This window comes from Notothenia rossii (assembly GCF_949606895.1).
Source record: "Notothenia rossii genome assembly, chromosome: 9".
Classification (NCBI taxonomy): Eukaryota; Metazoa; Chordata; class Actinopteri; order Perciformes; family Nototheniidae; genus Notothenia; species Notothenia rossii.
The window spans coordinates 72,498,489-72,516,957 of record NC_136907.1 but is presented as its reverse complement, the minus strand read 5'-3'; the positions used below and the strand labels follow the sequence as shown (position 1 = coordinate 72,516,957).

Below are 18,469 nucleotides of genomic sequence, written 5' to 3'. Positions count from 1 at the left end.
TTCATGATGTTTTTACTTTTCCTGGAATAGATTAACGAGACTGAGAAATGTTCTGGTTTACAGATTATTAAAGAACTCAATACTAATTTACATTTGTAAATTATTAAGTTTGCTAACCTTCTCTCAAATGTCTGACAAAGAACGCAAGATGGACTGTTAGTACTAGAGAAGTGTATAAAAAGAGTATAAAAATAATCTTTTTTTAGTGATTTTATAATTTTGCTGAGGAAAACGAAGGTCTGAAGATCTGATTGTGATTTTTTTGTTTTCATATATCATTTTTAAACAGGATTTCACAAATGTATTAACTCTAATAATTATAATCCATTACTACAAATGCTGTATTTGTAAAATTCATCTTGTGTTTTCAAAAAATGTACAATCTTGCTTAAATGAAAGAGACATACAAATATGAAATTCGATCAGGTATGAATATGCTGTGAAACGGTTTAAATAATAAATTGTGATAAAAAAAGAATTGTAAAAATAGGACTTTATAAATGTAATAACTCTAAACATTATAATCCATTACTACAAATTCTGTATTTGTTTTCTAAAAATGTACAATCACAAAATAAGAAATAATTGTGCTTAAATGAAAAAGTCTGAATGTGAAATTCGATCAGGTATGAATATGCTATGAGAAAGTTTAAATATCTTTGGGATTAATTCAGATTTTCAGATAAAACCGAGGGTTAATTGGTGATGGAAAGGCTCTCAAATCAGACATGTTCAACATTAACATTGACGATGACTGTCGTCCTGATAGAAATGGAAGGAGGATTGATCGTATTGGCCGCCGCGTTGCTGCTCTTTCTGTCACCAGAAGTCCAGGGAACGGATCATTTGTCTTTTTCCAATAATACACAGGTGGGAGTTTTTTCACTTCAATCCTCTGAATGTAAATAACCAAATTACCTGCTTGACCTTTGTACTTCAAACAGGTAACCAACAAATATTTGTCCAAGGACCAATTTCCTTTGTATTTTGAAGTGTTGATAATAATTTACAAATACATTTTTAAATGTAGCAGCTCTTTAATAAAAGGTCAGGTTGATCTGTATAGTGTAGTATTTCAAATCTGCCGTATTTCTTCGGTCTGGACTTCTCTTTCCTCTTTTATTGAGAAGTTGTTGACGCAGCCTGACTTCAAGACTCAAATTCATAACTTTGCTAAACAAAACCATAAAACATGGCTCTGATTTTAAGAGGTCTATAATAATAGAAGTATCAATATTTAAAAACAAATCAAGAACAATTCTAAATAGCCTAAACATTGACAAGTACTGGTCAAGATCCAAGATCCAAAACACAGTGGACGCTACACTTCCCATAATGCAACTCAATAGTTTCTAGACATCTCACAAACTTAAAAAAGCTTTTTGAAATATAATTAGGACATTATGTAACATGCTGAGTACTCTTCGCCATGAGTAAACTGAAAAATTGTCAAATTGGTGAAGTGTAACTCAGCAAAAAATTAAACAAAAAAAGACCATTTAATAAAAAATGTTGACAGAAATGTTTGAAGCTAATGCACCAGCACAGCAAGTTGTTGGTTTAATTTAAACGTAGTGTAGTTGCAGTATTCTTCTTGCTGTCCTGAGTTTGTATCCTCCTCATAGTTGATGGCAGAAATAGTAAATCACTTTCTGCACAAAACGTCAGCTAAATAAAATGTAATCTAACTACAAAATAGATGAAGGAAAGAATGAGGCCAGCTGAGAGTAGCCGCAGATGTTTAAAGATAACCTTTTATGCAAAATCCACTTGTCCATGTCTCTTCTACATCAACATGTGTCCCCTCTGTGTAAAGAGATTCTGAAAGTATCAGGAACAAAGATTCTCTCTCTTTTTGTCCTGATCCATTTATATAAATACTTGTCTCAAAATGAGATGATCAGATTTTGGCCACTTTGTGATGTCATAACGATTTTTTGGCGTGTGTGTAACCATTAGCCAATCACCAACCAAGGCCTACCGATTCAACATGTCGAATCGTTGGTGGAAGGTGTCGGCACGGCCGAAAAGACACAACGGTGCAGTACACACCAATCTGAGTAGGGCAACATGACGCTCATCGACGGTCCGACATCTATCAACATCTATCGAAGCCGAAAATCGGCTTGGTGTGTAATGGCCCATACACACCAAGCAGTCACCAGAGAACTCGCCGACGCCGACTGTTGCGTCGGCGTGTTCTCCTGCGTCTTGGCCATGTGTCGCACTGGAACACACCGCAAAGACTTCAGCCGAGCACGTACGAACTGCGCATGCGTGAGTGGCAATATCTCTCCTTACCAGCAGGCGGCGGTAGTGTGTATTCGTCATTCAAAAGAGGCAACAACCGGAAGACAGAGAAGAAGAACGGACTGCGTGATATAAACAAACAACAAATAGCGTGTGCATTCCATTTTCACCCTTGTCCATCGAAAACATGTTTTGTGCGGTACTGGAGCTATCAGCCACTGGAGTGTTGCTTGTGGAAGACATTCTCAAGCAATGGTTTTGCTTCCCATGCACTGATTCGCTAGCTGAACAGCCAATCAGAGTGATTTCTTTGTCCGACTGCCTGTGGCCGATGCACCACGGCCGATTCAATGTTGAATCGGCCGTCGGTCGTGTCACGGCCGACGGTGCAGGACACACCAAATTGAGTTTGGGCGACAGGGCACGCTTCGTCGTCCGAATAACGAAAACGGCCGATTACGGCCTGGTGTGTCAGGGCCTTAAGGACCTTAAAGTAACAGACAGGGAATCAGCAATTTTGAAACAGGGCTGAAACAGAAGGGATTATGGGATGCTACAATGATCTGTTTGGTGTTTGGAGCCAAACACTTCAGAGACATGTTTTATAAATAACTGAGAGCTATATTGATGAAAAAGAGTATAATAGGTGACTTTTAAAGCCTGTGTTGATGTTTCTGTGTGTGTCTAACAGGTGAACATCACTCGAGATGGCTGTGGAGTCTCCAAGCTGTGTGTGGAGACTCCAAAGAACTGCGACCCCTCTGGAAACTCTTCCTGTCTGTTTGTCTCCGCGGTCTCCTCCGACCTATTGCCTCCCAACGGGGTTGACCTCTCCGTCGAGCTGAGCGGAGAGTCTGCAGGATACATCGTTATGGGACTCACTGCCAACGCCTCAGAGGTAACACACACACACAATCATGCAGTGTGGCCATTTTTTATATAAACATACAGTTATTCTATCAGAGCATGTATCAAAAGTAGGTAAACAAATCTTCACTTATAGAAAAATAGGTAGAGTAACAATGTAAATACTGCGTAACATCAGGGCAAACAAAATCGCACACAGACAGAAGACAAACAGACAAACAAAAAGAGACAAACAAAAAGAAACAAGTAAAGAAAACATCATTGTGTGTCTTTGTGCCAAAGAGGATTCAGTGTCTCTCTGTCTGTCTATTTCATGTTTGTTGTGTTTAAAGACGTCGGCTTTAGAGGATCCAGCCCCTGAAATAGGACATATAATAACATAATAGTTGCCTACACTTGTTTGAGGAACACCATACGGCTGCTTTGTTCCATTGGGGAAATAATAAACCGGTGTTTTACTGTAAACGCTGCGTAACATCAGGGCAAACAAAATCCCACACAGACAGAAAACAAACAGACATACAGACAAAAAAAAACAGACAAACAAAAAGAAACAAGTAAATAAATAGAAAACCAGTCAGCTAAAACAAAAATGTCTATAATAAACCAGTGTGGCCATTTCAAGCACCTTTTTGCTAAATTTGACTCATAAATTATGTCTTATGTCCATTTTAAGCAGCAAGAACCTCAACAGGGCTGGGAGGATTACTTAAATGTGTTCTGAGGTGTGCAGTGATGACGTGTTTGAAGGCCGTTTATTTTGGATTACGTCAAATCAAATGCTATGCAAATAAGTACAAGATATAAATGGCTTTTACGTAAGTGTATTACGTAAGATAACAGAACAATGAGACAATATGAAACCAAGATATTTAAATAATGTGTCCTCCGCTCAGAGATTTCTTTAAAAAAATATAACCTGCCGTTCATTTAGCATATTCAGACTATAGAGCAACAGTGACCACATACTGCAGTTTAAAGCTAAAATCATTACAGTTAAATAGAAACAGTGAGGTTCACACACTCGTTTAAGACATCATGGATTTACCTACTGAATAAAAAAGTTAAAATCATAAATCAACATTGTTATCCTGCTTGTAATCCCACTTTCTTTTAGAAATGAATCAGCAGTGGGAGACAGGATTTACGAGTTATTCTTATCTTTATGTTACGCCCTATTGTGATGCCTAAGCTCCCAGCAAAGCAAACTGACTATCTTGACTTGTGTAAAGTGTACACAAGTCACCAGGATCTCATGACTACATGAATACAAAGTCATGTGATATGTATTGACATGATCAAATATTGATTCAGTTGATAAGGACATTGTTTCCATTGTAAAATACTGAAGAGCGTAGAGAAAACATCATTGTGTGTCCGGCAGGCTTTGAGCCAAAGAGGATTCAGTGTCTCTCTCTGTCTGTTTCATGTGTGTTGTGTTTAAAGACGTAGGATTTAGAGGATCCAGCCCCTGACATAGGACAATAACATCATATTTGCCCACATTTGTTTGAGGAACACCATACGGCTGCTTTGTTTCCATAGAGAAGTAATAAACCGGTGTTTTATTACCTGATGTTACAATGATGTGTTATGTACTCGCGCGTCAATCTCTTGCGTGTCACGCAACATTACCCAGATGCCAAATATAACATTTCATATATTTAAACTAAGATTTAAACTGAAGGAAAACATTTAAAAAACGTCAGACTGTCATCAATTGTGCTACTTCTTTAAACCCTGAAGATATATAGCATAAGGCCACTTAAAAATAAGTTTAATAATATACTTTCATGCTTTATAATGACCTTCCTGTGTTTGTGTATTGTGCTGCTGCCTTTCTGTCTTTTCCAAATATAATTGGTACACTCTTGATGCCTCATACACTTGTTTTTTAAAACAACACCCATTTTGTTCTCGTTATTTTTATCACGTTTTCTCCAACGACTATGACAAAATAATTTCACAATTTATTTAAGTATTTTTCTTGTATTCAAACGTTTTGTTTTTTTACACACACACACAGCCATCTCATATTTTCACCAATATTTCTTTCGGCAGGGGACCAGCATGCTTTTCATCTGCGCTCAGAACAGCTCGCAAAACGGGACGTTCTTCTTCCGGACAATGCAGAGGAACAACACTGACAATATGCTCACTCCAACTGAGACGGTGAGATTTCAAATGTACTCATACAGAGAGATGTTGGCATATTCATGTATTCACACTTAGGGAAATGTACTTATTTATGTGATATGAAACAATGGAGGACCAGAAATTGAAATACCTTCATATCTTTTTTTCTACTGCTTACAATTTAACTTAATATGAGAAAATGATAGTGATTTAATGAATGCACATATTGCTCAGATACTCAATTATTGTCCATTCATTCAACTGTCACACATAATAATGTAGTAATAATAATAATAATAATAATAATAATAATGATAGTTTCTTAATCTAGAGAGATCGTTTGATTTTTTTTGTCACCCACCTGTTTCCAATCAAATGCCAAAATTAGATTGTACATTAGATTTGTACATGTGAAAACAGATCTGAAATGTCTGGTTTTGAGAGGCAGCTGCTGTTAGATTCGAGTTGCTCAGTGAAGCAGATGTTATCCTTGGCTTCAGCACACAGCCTTGGAAACAGTTATTACATTATCTATCTTTTTCTAGAGAGTGGAAGAAATCCGTGGCATGGTGAACGGAAATATGATCAAGTGTGAGTTCACTGTCCCCAACGTGAACGCCTCCAACACCAGGAGCACTGAAGCCACTACCTTCTCCGTCCTGCTCGGGAACGGAAGCTTCGACGGAAGTAAGTACACACACAGATGCACACACTGTATAACTATTTTATTTATAAGTGCTTGATTATTTACTGTTTTCTCCCTTTTGGCATACATTTTAAAAAATATATCATTACAGATTTGCACGCTTATATCCAGAGATAAGAACAGATTAACTGCTTCCACTTTGAAACGTTTATGAATTGATACGATTCTGTATTCAATGCATTTAACTATATTTTAAAGGTTTGTCAATACATGTCTAACCTCCCACTGATCTGTCCTCCTCTTGTGATGGTTCAGGTGAACTCGGTGCCTTCAATCTCTTGTTCGGCAGCAAACCACTGAACATCACCAAACCCAACAGCAACGTCCCCCCCACAGCCGCACCCACCACCATGCCCAGCAACACCACCATGCCCAGCAACACCACCATGCCCAGCAACACCACCATGCCCAACAACAGTGGAGCTCTCCAGCCTCATGGTAAGAAAATATATACATATCATTTCTCTCCAGCTTGAGGTTTTCAGAAGCTTCGGTCCAGGAGTATATTGTGTCCTGATTCAACACATTTGAGAGCAATCCACGACTAGTAACTAGATACTGAGAGATATGATCAGTAAATGGTGGGAGGAGGGAAAACATTTGTATTGTTCCTACAGTGTCCTGGAAATATGAAATTAAGTTTGAATTATTTAAACAATGGGTTGGAATTGCATCTGTGATGCTCACAGTATTAAACTATTTTTTTTGAAGGCTTCATTGTCCTTATTTGTTTTTCACTTTTTTAAGAATCATTTTCTATGTTTTTTTAATGGCATGCTATAATATGACATTTGTTTATACTCATGACATCTACAGAATAAGTACTTATTATACCATGATTGTTAAGATATGTTTTAACCTACTATATTTTCTATGACATACTTAGATTTTTTGCAATTGCTTTTTAAAGCATATCTTTTTCCTTTGTAACATGTGGCATATTATGACTTTTTAATGTTCTACTATATTATAACTTTTTATGACGTACAATTATGAGTTTTTTAAACCAGGTGGAAATATGACCACACTATACAAATGACATGTTTAGAGGGTCATCTAGAGAAGGGAGATTCTTAGACAAAAAAACCTCCATTAATTCACATGGTATTTGGGTGGAGGTATTTAACTGGATCCATCTTTTTTACACCTCTGCATATAAAACCGGATATCTGTAAAACAAAGAGAAAAAAGGAGGCGCCATGGTAACAATCAAACAGCAGAGGAGGAAGAGCTTAATGATTCAATATTTTGTGATAAACATCTTTCTCCTCCTTCCCTCTAGCCGTGCTGCTCCTGCTGAGCGTCCTCACGCTCTCCGTCCTGCTGAGAGTCTGAGAGGAGAGAGAGCTGTCCAGTTTGATGCCATGAAGAAAGAAAGAAACCGAGTGTCAAGCTATTTATTAAAATATTTTCACTGAACTCATTAAGACATGTTTGAGGGGAATTTTGCACTTTTTTTGTTCTTGAGATGTACTTTGTGATCAAACTCCAGATTAAACACTTGTTATGGTTCAAATGCTTTAATTGGTTATATGTAAAGCGTATTTGAGCATTAGGAAAAGCGCTATACAAATCCCATGTATTATTATTATTATTATTATTATAAATTATGTTATTAATTTTCTGCATAGGGCTATAGAAAAAGTGTTGTAATTACAGTTTTGCATTTATGTAATATGTTTCCATCTGATCCAGCCTATCTAGCACCTCATGTCGTTTTTATAAACACACATTTGCAGGCTTTGAATTGTTTACTGAAACTAAAGTAAACTTCAACACACATTCAGGGAAACCCAAGCCAAACCAGCTGTATCAATATTGTGTTTTAATAGAAAAATGTACTGTGACTGTAAAATACTTTTGAAAGGGAAATACTAAATGATTAAATTACATTTTAATTGTAATTGTTTGTGGAGTCATGTCATTACAGAATTGTTCTACAGATGTTGAAAATGCATCATGATACACATAACAAACCATTACTTTAGGACCGCAACGAACAATTCAGGTAGCTACTGAATAAAATCTAACGATTTGTGAAAAATGCCAGGAAAGGATTTAAAGCTGACAGTGATTGCAATTTAGTATGGTCTTATCACCAGTCTAAAACCTAAAAAACACTCAGATATCTCTTGAATAAGACAGAAGTAGAGGGCACATTTTCACAATAAAGCATATAAAACAGGGAATGAATGCTTTAAAAGTGACTTCTTCATAATAACTAGTATTTTTTTCTTCCTGTCAATCAACTAATTGATTCAGCCATAGAATGACATCACCTCAGCATCATTCACAACAACTGGAAGAAAAAAAAAGGGTTTGTGATTTGCCATTAATCTCAAAAATAACATTTTAAACATAATTCACAATTATGACTTAAATACCCGTTTCCTTATGTACAACAGACAAAGTTAAAACCTTATTCAAAGACGAAATCAAGGCAGAAATATTTGTAGGAAGGAAAGACTGACTTTCAAAGACAACAGGTGAGTATGTTTTAAACACCAGGCCAGACCGGAGTGGGTGGTGCTGTTTGAATGTTCGCTCAATCACAGACCCCGCCTTCCCGGGGTGTTTTATGATCCAAAACATGCATTCTTTTCTAGTACTGCGCCACCGCCATCACAGCTCGGTGGTAAGAGAAAGCTGCTCAGAGCTTCATAAAAGGACGGCCTGTAGTCACACATTTTACTGAAAGCAAGACATTTTACCCTAAAGGTCGTGGTGAGTATTTTGTTCCCAGACATTTTTGTTTATTTTTCCTTCCTTTTTCTTTTCTTTTTGGATTTTTTGCAACGATGCTTTTTCTATTTTACCAGCGTTATGTGATGGCTAGCTAGCGAGGTAGCTAGCTATGCTAACTCGCTCTTTTCCCCCTGAAAGAAAACACACACGCTGATTGTGTTTTTTAAGAAACGCCACTCTTTTGGATGCATCTTAGCTGCTGTTTCTTCCATTTTTCGCAAGATTGTGTAGCTTTGGTTTTCCTGCGTTTATTGTGAAGATTTTTCCTTGATGGGACTGTTTTGTCTAAGCTAAGCTAGCTCATAGCTAAGAGGCTCTTGTTGGTTTTTATAGTCGCAGCTTCTCCCTGATCCATTGCAGATTTCGTCACTCTTTTGCAGGTTTTGTTTTTTGCAAGCAGAGGAACTGGCCTGATCTGTTTTTAAATGCTTTTCGAGTTGTGGTTGGCGAGCCGGCCTTGTGTTTTTCATCGAGGCCTGTTGGTGGCGCTGTTTGATGGATGGATGGTTTTCGATTTTCTCTTGGATCAAGAGTAGATTTTTTCCAGTGTTTTTTCTTTTTCTCCCCTTTTGATGCAAGAGAGATTTTTCTGCTTTTGGAAGTGGTCTTCCGGTGGCCTCAGTTTTGTTGCATGTCGTTACAAAAGAAATACACATTTACTTAATTAAACGTTTGTTGATCTGAATGAGTACTACGGCTGTTTGTGTATCAAAATGAAATCACGCCTTCACATTCACCCCCAGGCCACAGAAACACCCACAAGCTCCCATAGACTGTTCATAAGAGACAAGAGAAATGTTCACATTCAGGGTAAATACTACTAAATTAAAACCAAAGGCATGGTCCTATAATATAAAGCTTTAAGTTATGTATTACATCTCTTATTTCCCCTCAATCCCTCTACTCTAATTCTTTACTATTATTATTTTATGTGTAGGCTACTTTTATTGTGATTTTTTTTTTTCGATTTTAAAGAGGTCTGTAATTCTTAACTGGTCTAATATTTACAATGATATTACTTCATGTTAAAAGAGCATTAGATAAGGACTCGTATATATTTTTTTACTATCAATTGTAGGAGTAGATGGTATTTAACTAGGCCTAGATAATTAGTACATTTGACACCTGACTTATATGTTTTAAACATGAAAATGCCTTTGATAACATTCTAAAATATGCCTTTATCATTGTATACACCAGCTCTTAAAGGGCTTCACCTACTGTGTTTATAATATACAAACTCCTCTACATATGGGATATGTTGGGCCTGCCTTTCGACTTTTCAAGTCAAGTTGGTGATGATTGTAATGGTTTTGTTCGGTTTAGCTTTCCCTTACTCTTGGATAAATACAACATTCTCCCAGAGTTCATGCTTAGATATATCACGTTAACATGCATTATGGTTAGGGATCAGTCCCGGAGTAGCTTGTTGTAATGGGATTTTCTTGGAGACGCATACCTATTTTTTTTTTTTGTCGAGGTGATTTTCTGTTTGCCTCGTCTCATGTACACACTCCAACCAGGTAAGACTTGGTACGTCATAACCCTGCTCAGCTTGACTGAGTGTGTTTTCTGTCACCTCAGTATTTATCGTGAGGGGCGAAGGTCGTGACAGCCCAAACTGATCCCAGCCCTCGTGTGAAACCTCAGACGACTGCACACAGACGCTATGGAGTGAGTGATGAATGTTCGACCCCCTGTCAGCCCGGGGGGGGGGGGGGGGGTACTGTTGATCCCACTAATGTTTGCTGTCTCAGGGATCACTTTCCATCTCCAATTGACACGGTTCTGGGCTTTATATGGTTCTCTCATCCTTCCTTGCGTCTACTAGAATAATAACACACCCTCTTTATTAGATCATGAGTGAGCTGGACTACAGAGACAATCCAGTAAATATAAAGTAGTTTATTATCGGTGATTTACAAATCTGAGAGCTTTTAGTTCTGCGGTAAGAGTAGTACATAGCTTCTTTTTTTCTCCCCTTTTTTATGGAGCATGACATCAGATTACATTTCTTTATCTTAAATGCTGTCCTCTACTGGTCTTAATGGTGAATTACAGTTTAGTCATTTAAATGTTCTCCTGCTGAGTGAAATGGATAGTAGTTTTACGCTGCCTTCACCAGCATTTTCAACTGACTAATACCCAGAAACACATTGGCCACCCCTTTTTCAATACTGTATTAAAGCGCCAACAATTAACACTGACTAACCCTCAAACTGATCAAACTCAAAACAGTACTATTGGTACAAATGATACCATACAAGTACAGCATCTCACTTTAAAATACCTTGAATATAAAGTCCAGTAGCATTCCTTAACTCTTAAATCAGCCGAATGTTCAACCTTCTCTACAGCCTAAAAGGGATTTCTTTCTTTAATACTTTATCTTTTATTCTGCAGCATAATGTTGTTTTGTATACAAATACTTAAATGAAGTTCCTTGATAAAAGCAGCTACACGCTTCAAACTGTGGAAATATGCTGCTAATTTTTGTTATGGACTAAAATTCAGTCTGATTGTCATTCTGGAGATGATATGATTACTAAAAACTTGAGTTGGCGTATGCTTTACTTAGCTCAGGCCTCTAATTGTATGCTTAATTGTGTTGGTTTGTCCCAGAATGTGGTGCATAATAAGAAAATGATCGATATTTATACTGAGAAACTTAAAAATGTGTTAATTAGATGGGGGGGGGGTTATGCAGCAAGACTTTATACAAGGAACATTTCAGACCAAATTTAGGACAGGTTTTGGATTCTCCTGTTGAAACAAAAAGGGTAAATAGCCTCATACCCCCCCTTAACGTCCTGTGGGTTTATCCTTTGTTATCTGCACTAGATTTGATTATATTCTACACTGTTGTCTTGATTCACAGCTGGAGGAGGGACTCACCAGTGTTTAACACGCGGACAGCAGGAGAATATCAGAGGAATTAATTAAATATTCTGCCACTAAACATGTGACCTGTCTCTCTGTGTTCCTTCCCGTTTTAGTCGCTCACCCACCACCGCCAGCCTCATGGCCAGCAACGTCACCAACAAGACGGACCAGCGCTCCCTGAACTCCCGGGTGTTCATCGGGAACCTCAACACCCTGCTGGTCACCAAGGCCGACGTGGAGTCCATCTTCGCCAAATACGGCAAGATCGTTGGCTGCTCCGTGCACAAGGGATACGCCTTCGTCCAGTTTCTCAATGAGAGGACGGCGCGCTCTGCTGTCGACGGAGAGGATGGGAGGATGATCGTCGGCCAAGTTCTCGGTGAGGATCCAATTGTGTTAGGATTTCTTTTAGCCGTTTTTTTTGCTTTAATGAAAGTAGAGTAGGATAGGTGGGCGAGAAAAGTGATGACATGCAGCAATAGAGGATTTCGTTTTTAAACTTATTGCATAGGTCATTCAAAAGACATATTCTAAGGCAGGGGTCGGCAACATTATTGATATAAAAAAAAAAATTGTGATCAGTGTGCCGACGATCGTGAACTGTCAACAGGAGGGCGGGGGGAGCCTCTCTGCGGGGAAGCAGTGTGTGGACCTCTTTAACCTGTCGGCGCTACTTACATGATGCGGTTTGAACACATTTTAAATAATTGGTTTCAACGGCATAATAATGACGACCGTCCGTTCTGTGATTCTCCAGAACACACAGATGCCCCTTTGTAGCATATTATTTAGATGGGAGATGAGCAGATCGCCACTGGGCTTTCAACTAAAGACACAGCCTCGCAAAAACTGCATCATTTGTACAGCTCCTTGTGGGCACTGCAATGTGTGAAGTGCGGGTTCGCTCCGGCAGCACTTCACCCCTGATCGTTTCACCACGGAGGAAAGCAGCAGCAAGTCGCCTGGAGTTCAAGAGAGCGGGGCTGCGTTGTGTGCATGGCTTCCTTCTATAACGGGGAGACGCGCTCTGGCGGCGGGCTCGTTCAGGATCCTAAAATATTTTGCCCACTTATTCCTAGTGTGCCACTGGTTACGCTGCCTCGTGCCAATGGTGACACGTGTGCCAGGGGTTGCTGCCCCCTGTTCTAAGATAAAGCTGTTTTATTTAAAGCAGTTTTCAGGACGTTGCTTGTCACCACGCAAAGCAAATCACTTAATTTAAAGTTTTAGAGCGTGAGGAAGTAAAGTACCTCACAAAACAAAGAGAATAATTCAAATGTAAACAAACGACATACTTGACAGTTGTGTATATGTATATTTTGGATCTCCTGCAATGTGAAAGACTCAGTTGTTAGACAAAAAAAGTCTGCTTTAAATCCTGAAAAACAGAAATTGCGTAATACATTTTTTAATCTACTTCATCTGTCAGTGAATAATCCACAATTTTGACTCTCAAAATATTTTTACAAGCTTGATTTCTAATTACAAGCCATCTCCTACAGTCTGGTTATTTTCTTTAAATCTTTTTTAAAACTATTTAAATTGTCAGATATTGTAAACTGTCGGTTGCAGAGACTGAACCTCTGCTTCTCTTTCTAATTCAGCTTTTTTCTGTTTTCTTTTCCTCAGACATCAACCTGGCTGGAGAACCCAAACCACACAGGTAAACCAAGCGCTCAGCTGGGGACATGTACCGGTGTCACTATGATACTTCAGTTTATCCACGGGTTTTCTAGAAAAATAGGGCTAGGAAGGATGGCTAAGACGGAGAAGTATACATATAAAAGTTCAGCTGACTTGACACAACTTCAGCGTCTCTCTGTTTCCCTTAAACGGACTCTTCTTGTTTTTCTGTCTCAACAGTAGTTCCTCCTTCGAACTCGACTATGACTTTCAGAGAGATTATTACGACAGGTGAGTTCAACATATCCCTTTGTCATTTTATGAAGAAACAGAATGACAAATTACCTTTTTTGTCTCTCACTCATAGGTTAGTATTTTCTGTTTCTCCTGATGTTCTTCCTCTCACTCTAATAAATGCTGCAAATATGTTAATAAGAAAGTTTTAACTTCCAGAATGTTACAGTCGGGGATACATCTATCAATTAGTCAATACCTTGTTGAATATAATTGGTATATTTCCACCTCATAGAACTGTAGTCCAGTTTTGACTGAAACAATGAGCTGTGTTTGAAAAAGTTGTCAGCCCTGAAAGTAACACTTAAAGTGGACCTATCATGCTATATTTGAATAATATAGAGTAGGGCCATACCTATATAAGGCATATTTATACTTTTTATTTTTCAAAATACCAAACAGATCATGCATTTTAGCCATTCCTCATTTCGCTCAATTTAACACTGCCTTTCATGCTCGGATTCTGTGAGAACAGCACCATCTACAGGCCTGGCATATGTACTACAGCGTCTCCAGCGCTTTCGAACGGCAATGTCCGTGGCTGTCTCCTCCTGATTGGTGGAGTTGGCCCAATAGCCGTAGCGCCACTTCTGTGACGTCATAGAAGTGTTCAAATCTGGATCAGTCTGTATCAGATCCGTTGCAGACCCTTTTTAAGAGATTCTGGTATGGAGGAAAATAGAGAGGGTTGTGTTTTCTGACACTTGGTGAGTTCCCTGGAACACCGGGGACACATATTCAGGTATCAAAGACGTACACAAGTGCATTTTGCATGATAGGTCCCCTTTAATAGACGAGTAGATGACACATTCATCAACTACTGTTTATACTCCTTGAATAAAACGGTTCATTTCCACCACATTGTAAACATTTGTCTTTGACCGTATATATTTATACATATTTGCACACATATTTTTTAAATACATTTGTTTTTATATTTGGGATTATGGGAAACGGTATTTCGATTTCTCTGTCTGTACACACAAACTGAAAGATTGACAACAAAGCTGACTTTGACATTGTGCTGTGTTTGATGCAGAATGTACTCGTACCCGTCCCGTGTTCCCGCTCCTCCCCCCCCCTTGTCGCGGGCCGTGATCCCGTCCAAGCGTCCGCGGGTCAGCCTGAGCGGAGGAAGCAGCCGGCGGACGAAGAGCAGCTTCTCCTCTTCCTCCAAGAGCAGCCAGAGGACATCCTCGTCCAGAACAAGTGAGATTATCTGGAGCTTCATCAGTCTCTGCAGGGTGCTGCACAGACGCTGTTTATGAAGTCCTTTTACTTTCTGGAGAAATGAAAATGTTTTCATCTCCTGAAAGATGCTTTAATGCCTGAAGGTTGAAGTACCAGGATACAGGCTTAAATATTTACTTGATATATTTAAATTAATGACTAGGTGTGGGGATGCCAGATAAAGGCTGAATTAAGTCAGTTTTGATAAACAATCCTAATTTATTAACAAAATCTCTAATTTTAGCTTCAATCCCTAAAATGTAAGTATTTCCTGCTTTTTCATGTATTTGCTAATCAAAGACTCGACTCATTTCAACAATGAGCTGTGGAAATATAAGATTTAGAGCTAAAACTTAGTCGATTGACAGAAAATGTACCAACAACAATTTTGATATTCAAAATAATTGTTTAGTCGGTAGACGGTAGGGCCAAAATGTTCTAGTTACAGCACCTCAATGTGAGGATGTTCTGCTGGACCCTACCATCATATTACAGTGTGTAAAATATATTGTCTGATAAAACATGCCATTCTTAAAACTTGGTCTTGGGGTCTGTGAAGTTGTCAAGATCAACCAAGAGTGAAAAATAACTTTTCATTTACTTTCTAGTTTTATTTTTATTTACAGTTAGTTACAGTCAAACAAATCATTTTAGCTGGTTTTAAATGTGTTGTTGATGAGAAGGCATATGACCCCGAGTGGCTCACACACATTTTTCTAACCGTCGTACTCGTTCTCTCTGCAGTGAAAGTGGACGAGCTGCAGACCATCAAACGGGAGTTGTCTCAAATCAAAAGCAAAGTGGACGACCTGCTGGAGAGCCTGGACAGCATGGATAAGGACCACGGCAAGAAGTCGGGTATGCAGAGGAAACACAGTATGTTAAAATGTGGAGGAGAGCGTGTCACAAACTAAAGCATGTTTACCAGATTGTGTTGCACAGTGCCACGAGTATTCTGACTCTGATGTCTGACTTTCCGTCTGAAGCTAAGAGTATGAAAACGGAGCCAGGCGAGGTCACTTCACCGCCACACCCGAGCAGCAAGAAGGTGGACGGGCTGAAGAGGAAGGGGGACATCCAGGACATAAACGACTCTGACGAGGATGAAGACGACGAGGGAGACATGCTGGAAGAGGAAGAGGTGCGAGTGCCATTGTTTCTTTTTGCAAAGCTACAGATGCATTTCATAAATAAAATGCAGGTTTTCTGTGATTGTGAAGGCAACGCGGAGGTGCCTTGAGGAAATGATCCTACCTCTTAATTCATTTGTTACCCCGGTAAACATTTTACTAATGAGTTTTAAATCTCAATCGCTAGTTTCAAGTCTTCTTCAATATAGTATAATGTTAATTTTCTAAGTTATGGTCCTGTTGAGAGTAAAATGGACCAAAAATGGTATGCCTTGTGATTGCAAGTTGCTGCCACTGTATTGTTGGCTTTTGCAGCTAGCTACTTTTCAACAACAATATTAGCAAAGCAGTATAATTCTGTATTCCAAAAGAAATCTCTCCACAAACACTTTATAAACCTTTACCCCTTTTGATATAAAGATTTGCATATGATTGCCGTGTTATGTCCCTGAATTTGTGCCTGACATTTGCATATTTAAAATACATGCCCCAATAAGGCTGTTAAAAGTGAATCAAACCTCACCCCTAAAATGTTCTTTCGACCTGCAGGTGAAGAGTCAAGAGAGGGATGACGATGATGAGGAAGAGGAAGGCGAGCACATTGAAGATGATGATGGCGACAGTGTGAACGGTGAAGATGACTCGTAGACCTCACTTTCCACCGAAGCATAGGAACTCGGACTCCTATTTTAACACTCATGTTGTAGATATGAAATGCAAACGGTGCACACACACAAGCATGGTGCACACACACTCTGTTGTCCCGGTGTCCCAAAGTCGATTTTGTTTATTTTGTCCAGTGTTGCTGTAACAGGAAATAACTAGCTGTAGATCCAGTCTGTTTTTACTGCGTCGGTATTGTCTCCGGGAGAAGAAGGAAACACGGACTTTAAATGTTCTCAGAGACGACAGCTCGACGGACATGTCTTAACGCAAGAGGACAATAATTCAGCTACGAAAGACCGCTTTTATTAAGTTCAATGTGTTTTGGTTGTGTCCTCATTAGTGAGTTTGTTTGACCTTGTGTGTCTGTATGTTAATGTCAGTTTTTTTTATACTATTCAGTTTAACTGTAAAGGAATAAATTGCAATAAAATATTAAAATGTAGATCGTTTTTCTGTATTTTATTTTTTCCAAATAAACTAAGGTGAAGATTGCTGAGGGGGAAACTGTGGATTTTGTATACTGTTGATTAAATAAACTCACTTAACTGATGCATATTTTTAATAGATGAAGGCTCAAATATAATATCAAATCTAGTGGTGTTTACCATGACAAGAATTGGAGGGTATCAGTAGTTGATTTGGTCCTTTTTTATTTTTTTGAATCCCATTCATGTTCAAAAACTTGTAAGCTTATGCACAGATCAGATCAAATGATGCTGTATTTATATTCTTGTACATTTGGGAAGGAACAAATCACAGATGTATTACCGCAGACAGCCAGAAGGTGCCGCTGTTGTCATGACACTGAATAAATGGAGACAGGAGATTTTGTGAGAAACTTCATTTACCAAACTAAGAGCCGAACAGTGATGTTTCATAAACTCTTGAGTGGCCATGAAATCAATTTGTAAACCTCGCCTGAACTCTAATTACCCAGAGTAATTGAAAACATCTGTTAGTGTGCAGGACCTTCATATACAATGCCAGATGTATGTTTCGTTTGTCAAAATCTTTAAAACACAAACTAAACTAATTTAGAAAACTTTGCAACTACAATGGTAGATGCAGCCGTAAAGATCTCTCAGTAATAGCTGTGCAGGCTGGAAATGTTAAAGGAAGTCAGGTGAGCAACACAGGCAGGAAACTTGCTGAGGACATCTAGTGTGCAGGTGTGTAACAGCAGGGGTGGGAGAAGTACTCAGATCTTGTACTTGAATAGAAGTACTAGAGTGTAGGAATACTCTGTTACAAGTAAAAGTTCTGCAATTAAGAGTTTACTCAAGTAAAAGTATCGGCATCAAAATATACATAAAGTACTAAAAGCAAAAGGAATTATTATGCAGATTGGTCCATTTCAGAATAATATATGATATGTTTTATAATTAGTGATCATTAAAGTGTTATCAAAGCTGGTAAAGGTGCAGCTAGTAATGACTTTGTATACTGCAGGGTAGCTTGTGAATTTACTCCAGGTGGAACTAAAGTCTCATTTAAGACTTGATTATATTTCACTGAAGTTACAAAATAAATGTAATGGAGTACCCAATCTCTGAATTGTAATGGAGTAAAAGTCAAACATAGCATGAAATTGCAAGTGCACGTCCCTCAAAATTGTACTTAAGTAAAGTACTTGAGTAAATGTACTTATTTACTTCCCACCTGTGCAACAGATCTTCTTAACCTTTTATTTATTCCTATCTCTAAACTGTGTTGCGAGTAACTCTTTAAAATCAATCAACATTGGCCCAGCACCCTTCGTCGGAGGTTGCACGTCTCTTGGAGTTGTGAGCATATCATCAATAGGGAAAGTTTCCTAATCAAATTATTTTTTAAATCCCTTAGATTTACCTTTAGATTGGGAACCATTGTCTTGTATTAAAGTCAAAATCACTGCAAATGACCATGGACAAAACCTTATTTAATCAAATGCTTTCAATAA

General features: G+C 38.4%; 2 protein-coding genes across 3 annotated transcripts; both read left to right on the top strand.

The window, feature by feature from the left end:
• The first annotated feature begins 717 nt into the window (after positions 1-717).
• Positions 718-7,863, top strand: LOC307017515 (uncharacterized protein). Its single transcript, XM_079647117.1, has 6 exons — positions 718-870; positions 2,942-3,148; positions 5,179-5,289; positions 5,799-5,940; positions 6,215-6,397; positions 7,242-7,863. The coding sequence occupies exons 1-6, from the start codon at positions 751-753 to the stop codon at positions 7,292-7,294; spliced, it is 816 nt and encodes a 271-aa protein (XP_079503243.1). The 5' UTR covers positions 718-750; the 3' UTR covers positions 7,295-7,863.
• A 665-nt stretch (positions 7,864-8,528) lies between these two features.
• LOC307018615 (heterogeneous nuclear ribonucleoprotein C) lies at positions 8,529-16,972 on the top strand. 2 transcript variants are annotated; one of them, XM_079648943.1, is made up of 9 exons: positions 8,529-8,683; positions 10,289-10,378; positions 11,701-11,966; positions 13,217-13,250; positions 13,451-13,501; positions 14,544-14,713; positions 15,479-15,610; positions 15,721-15,875; positions 16,414-16,972. In XM_079648943.1, the coding sequence occupies exons 2-9, from the start codon at positions 10,374-10,376 to the stop codon at positions 16,510-16,512; spliced, it is 912 nt and encodes a 303-aa protein (XP_079505069.1). In that variant the 5' UTR covers positions 8,529-8,683; positions 10,289-10,373; the 3' UTR covers positions 16,513-16,972. The 2 variants fall into 2 exon arrangements, with proteins under 2 accessions (XP_079505069.1, XP_079505070.1); XM_079648944.1 differs by having other exon boundaries at positions 8,530-8,683; positions 15,479-15,592.
• The last annotated feature ends 1,497 nt before the right edge of the window (positions 16,973-18,469 follow it).

Excerpts from the sequence above, each read along its gene's own strand:
- LOC307017515 (XM_079647117.1), top strand. The coding sequence starts at position 751 with ATGACTGTCGTCCTGATAGAAATGGAAGGAGGATTGATCGTATTGGCC. Across the intron at positions 871-2,941 it reads CTTTTTCCAATAATACACAG|GTGAACATCACTCGAGATGG; the intron begins GTGGGAGTTTTT and ends TGTGTCTAACAG. Across the intron at positions 6,398-7,241 it reads TGGAGCTCTCCAGCCTCATG|CCGTGCTGCTCCTGCTGAGC; the intron begins GTAAGAAAATAT and ends CCTTCCCTCTAG.
- LOC307018615 (XM_079648943.1), top strand. Across the intron at positions 13,251-13,450 it reads GGAGAACCCAAACCACACAG|TAGTTCCTCCTTCGAACTCG; the intron begins GTAAACCAAGCG and ends CTGTCTCAACAG. Across the intron at positions 14,714-15,478 it reads GACATCCTCGTCCAGAACAA|TGAAAGTGGACGAGCTGCAG; the intron begins GTGAGATTATCT and ends TTCTCTCTGCAG.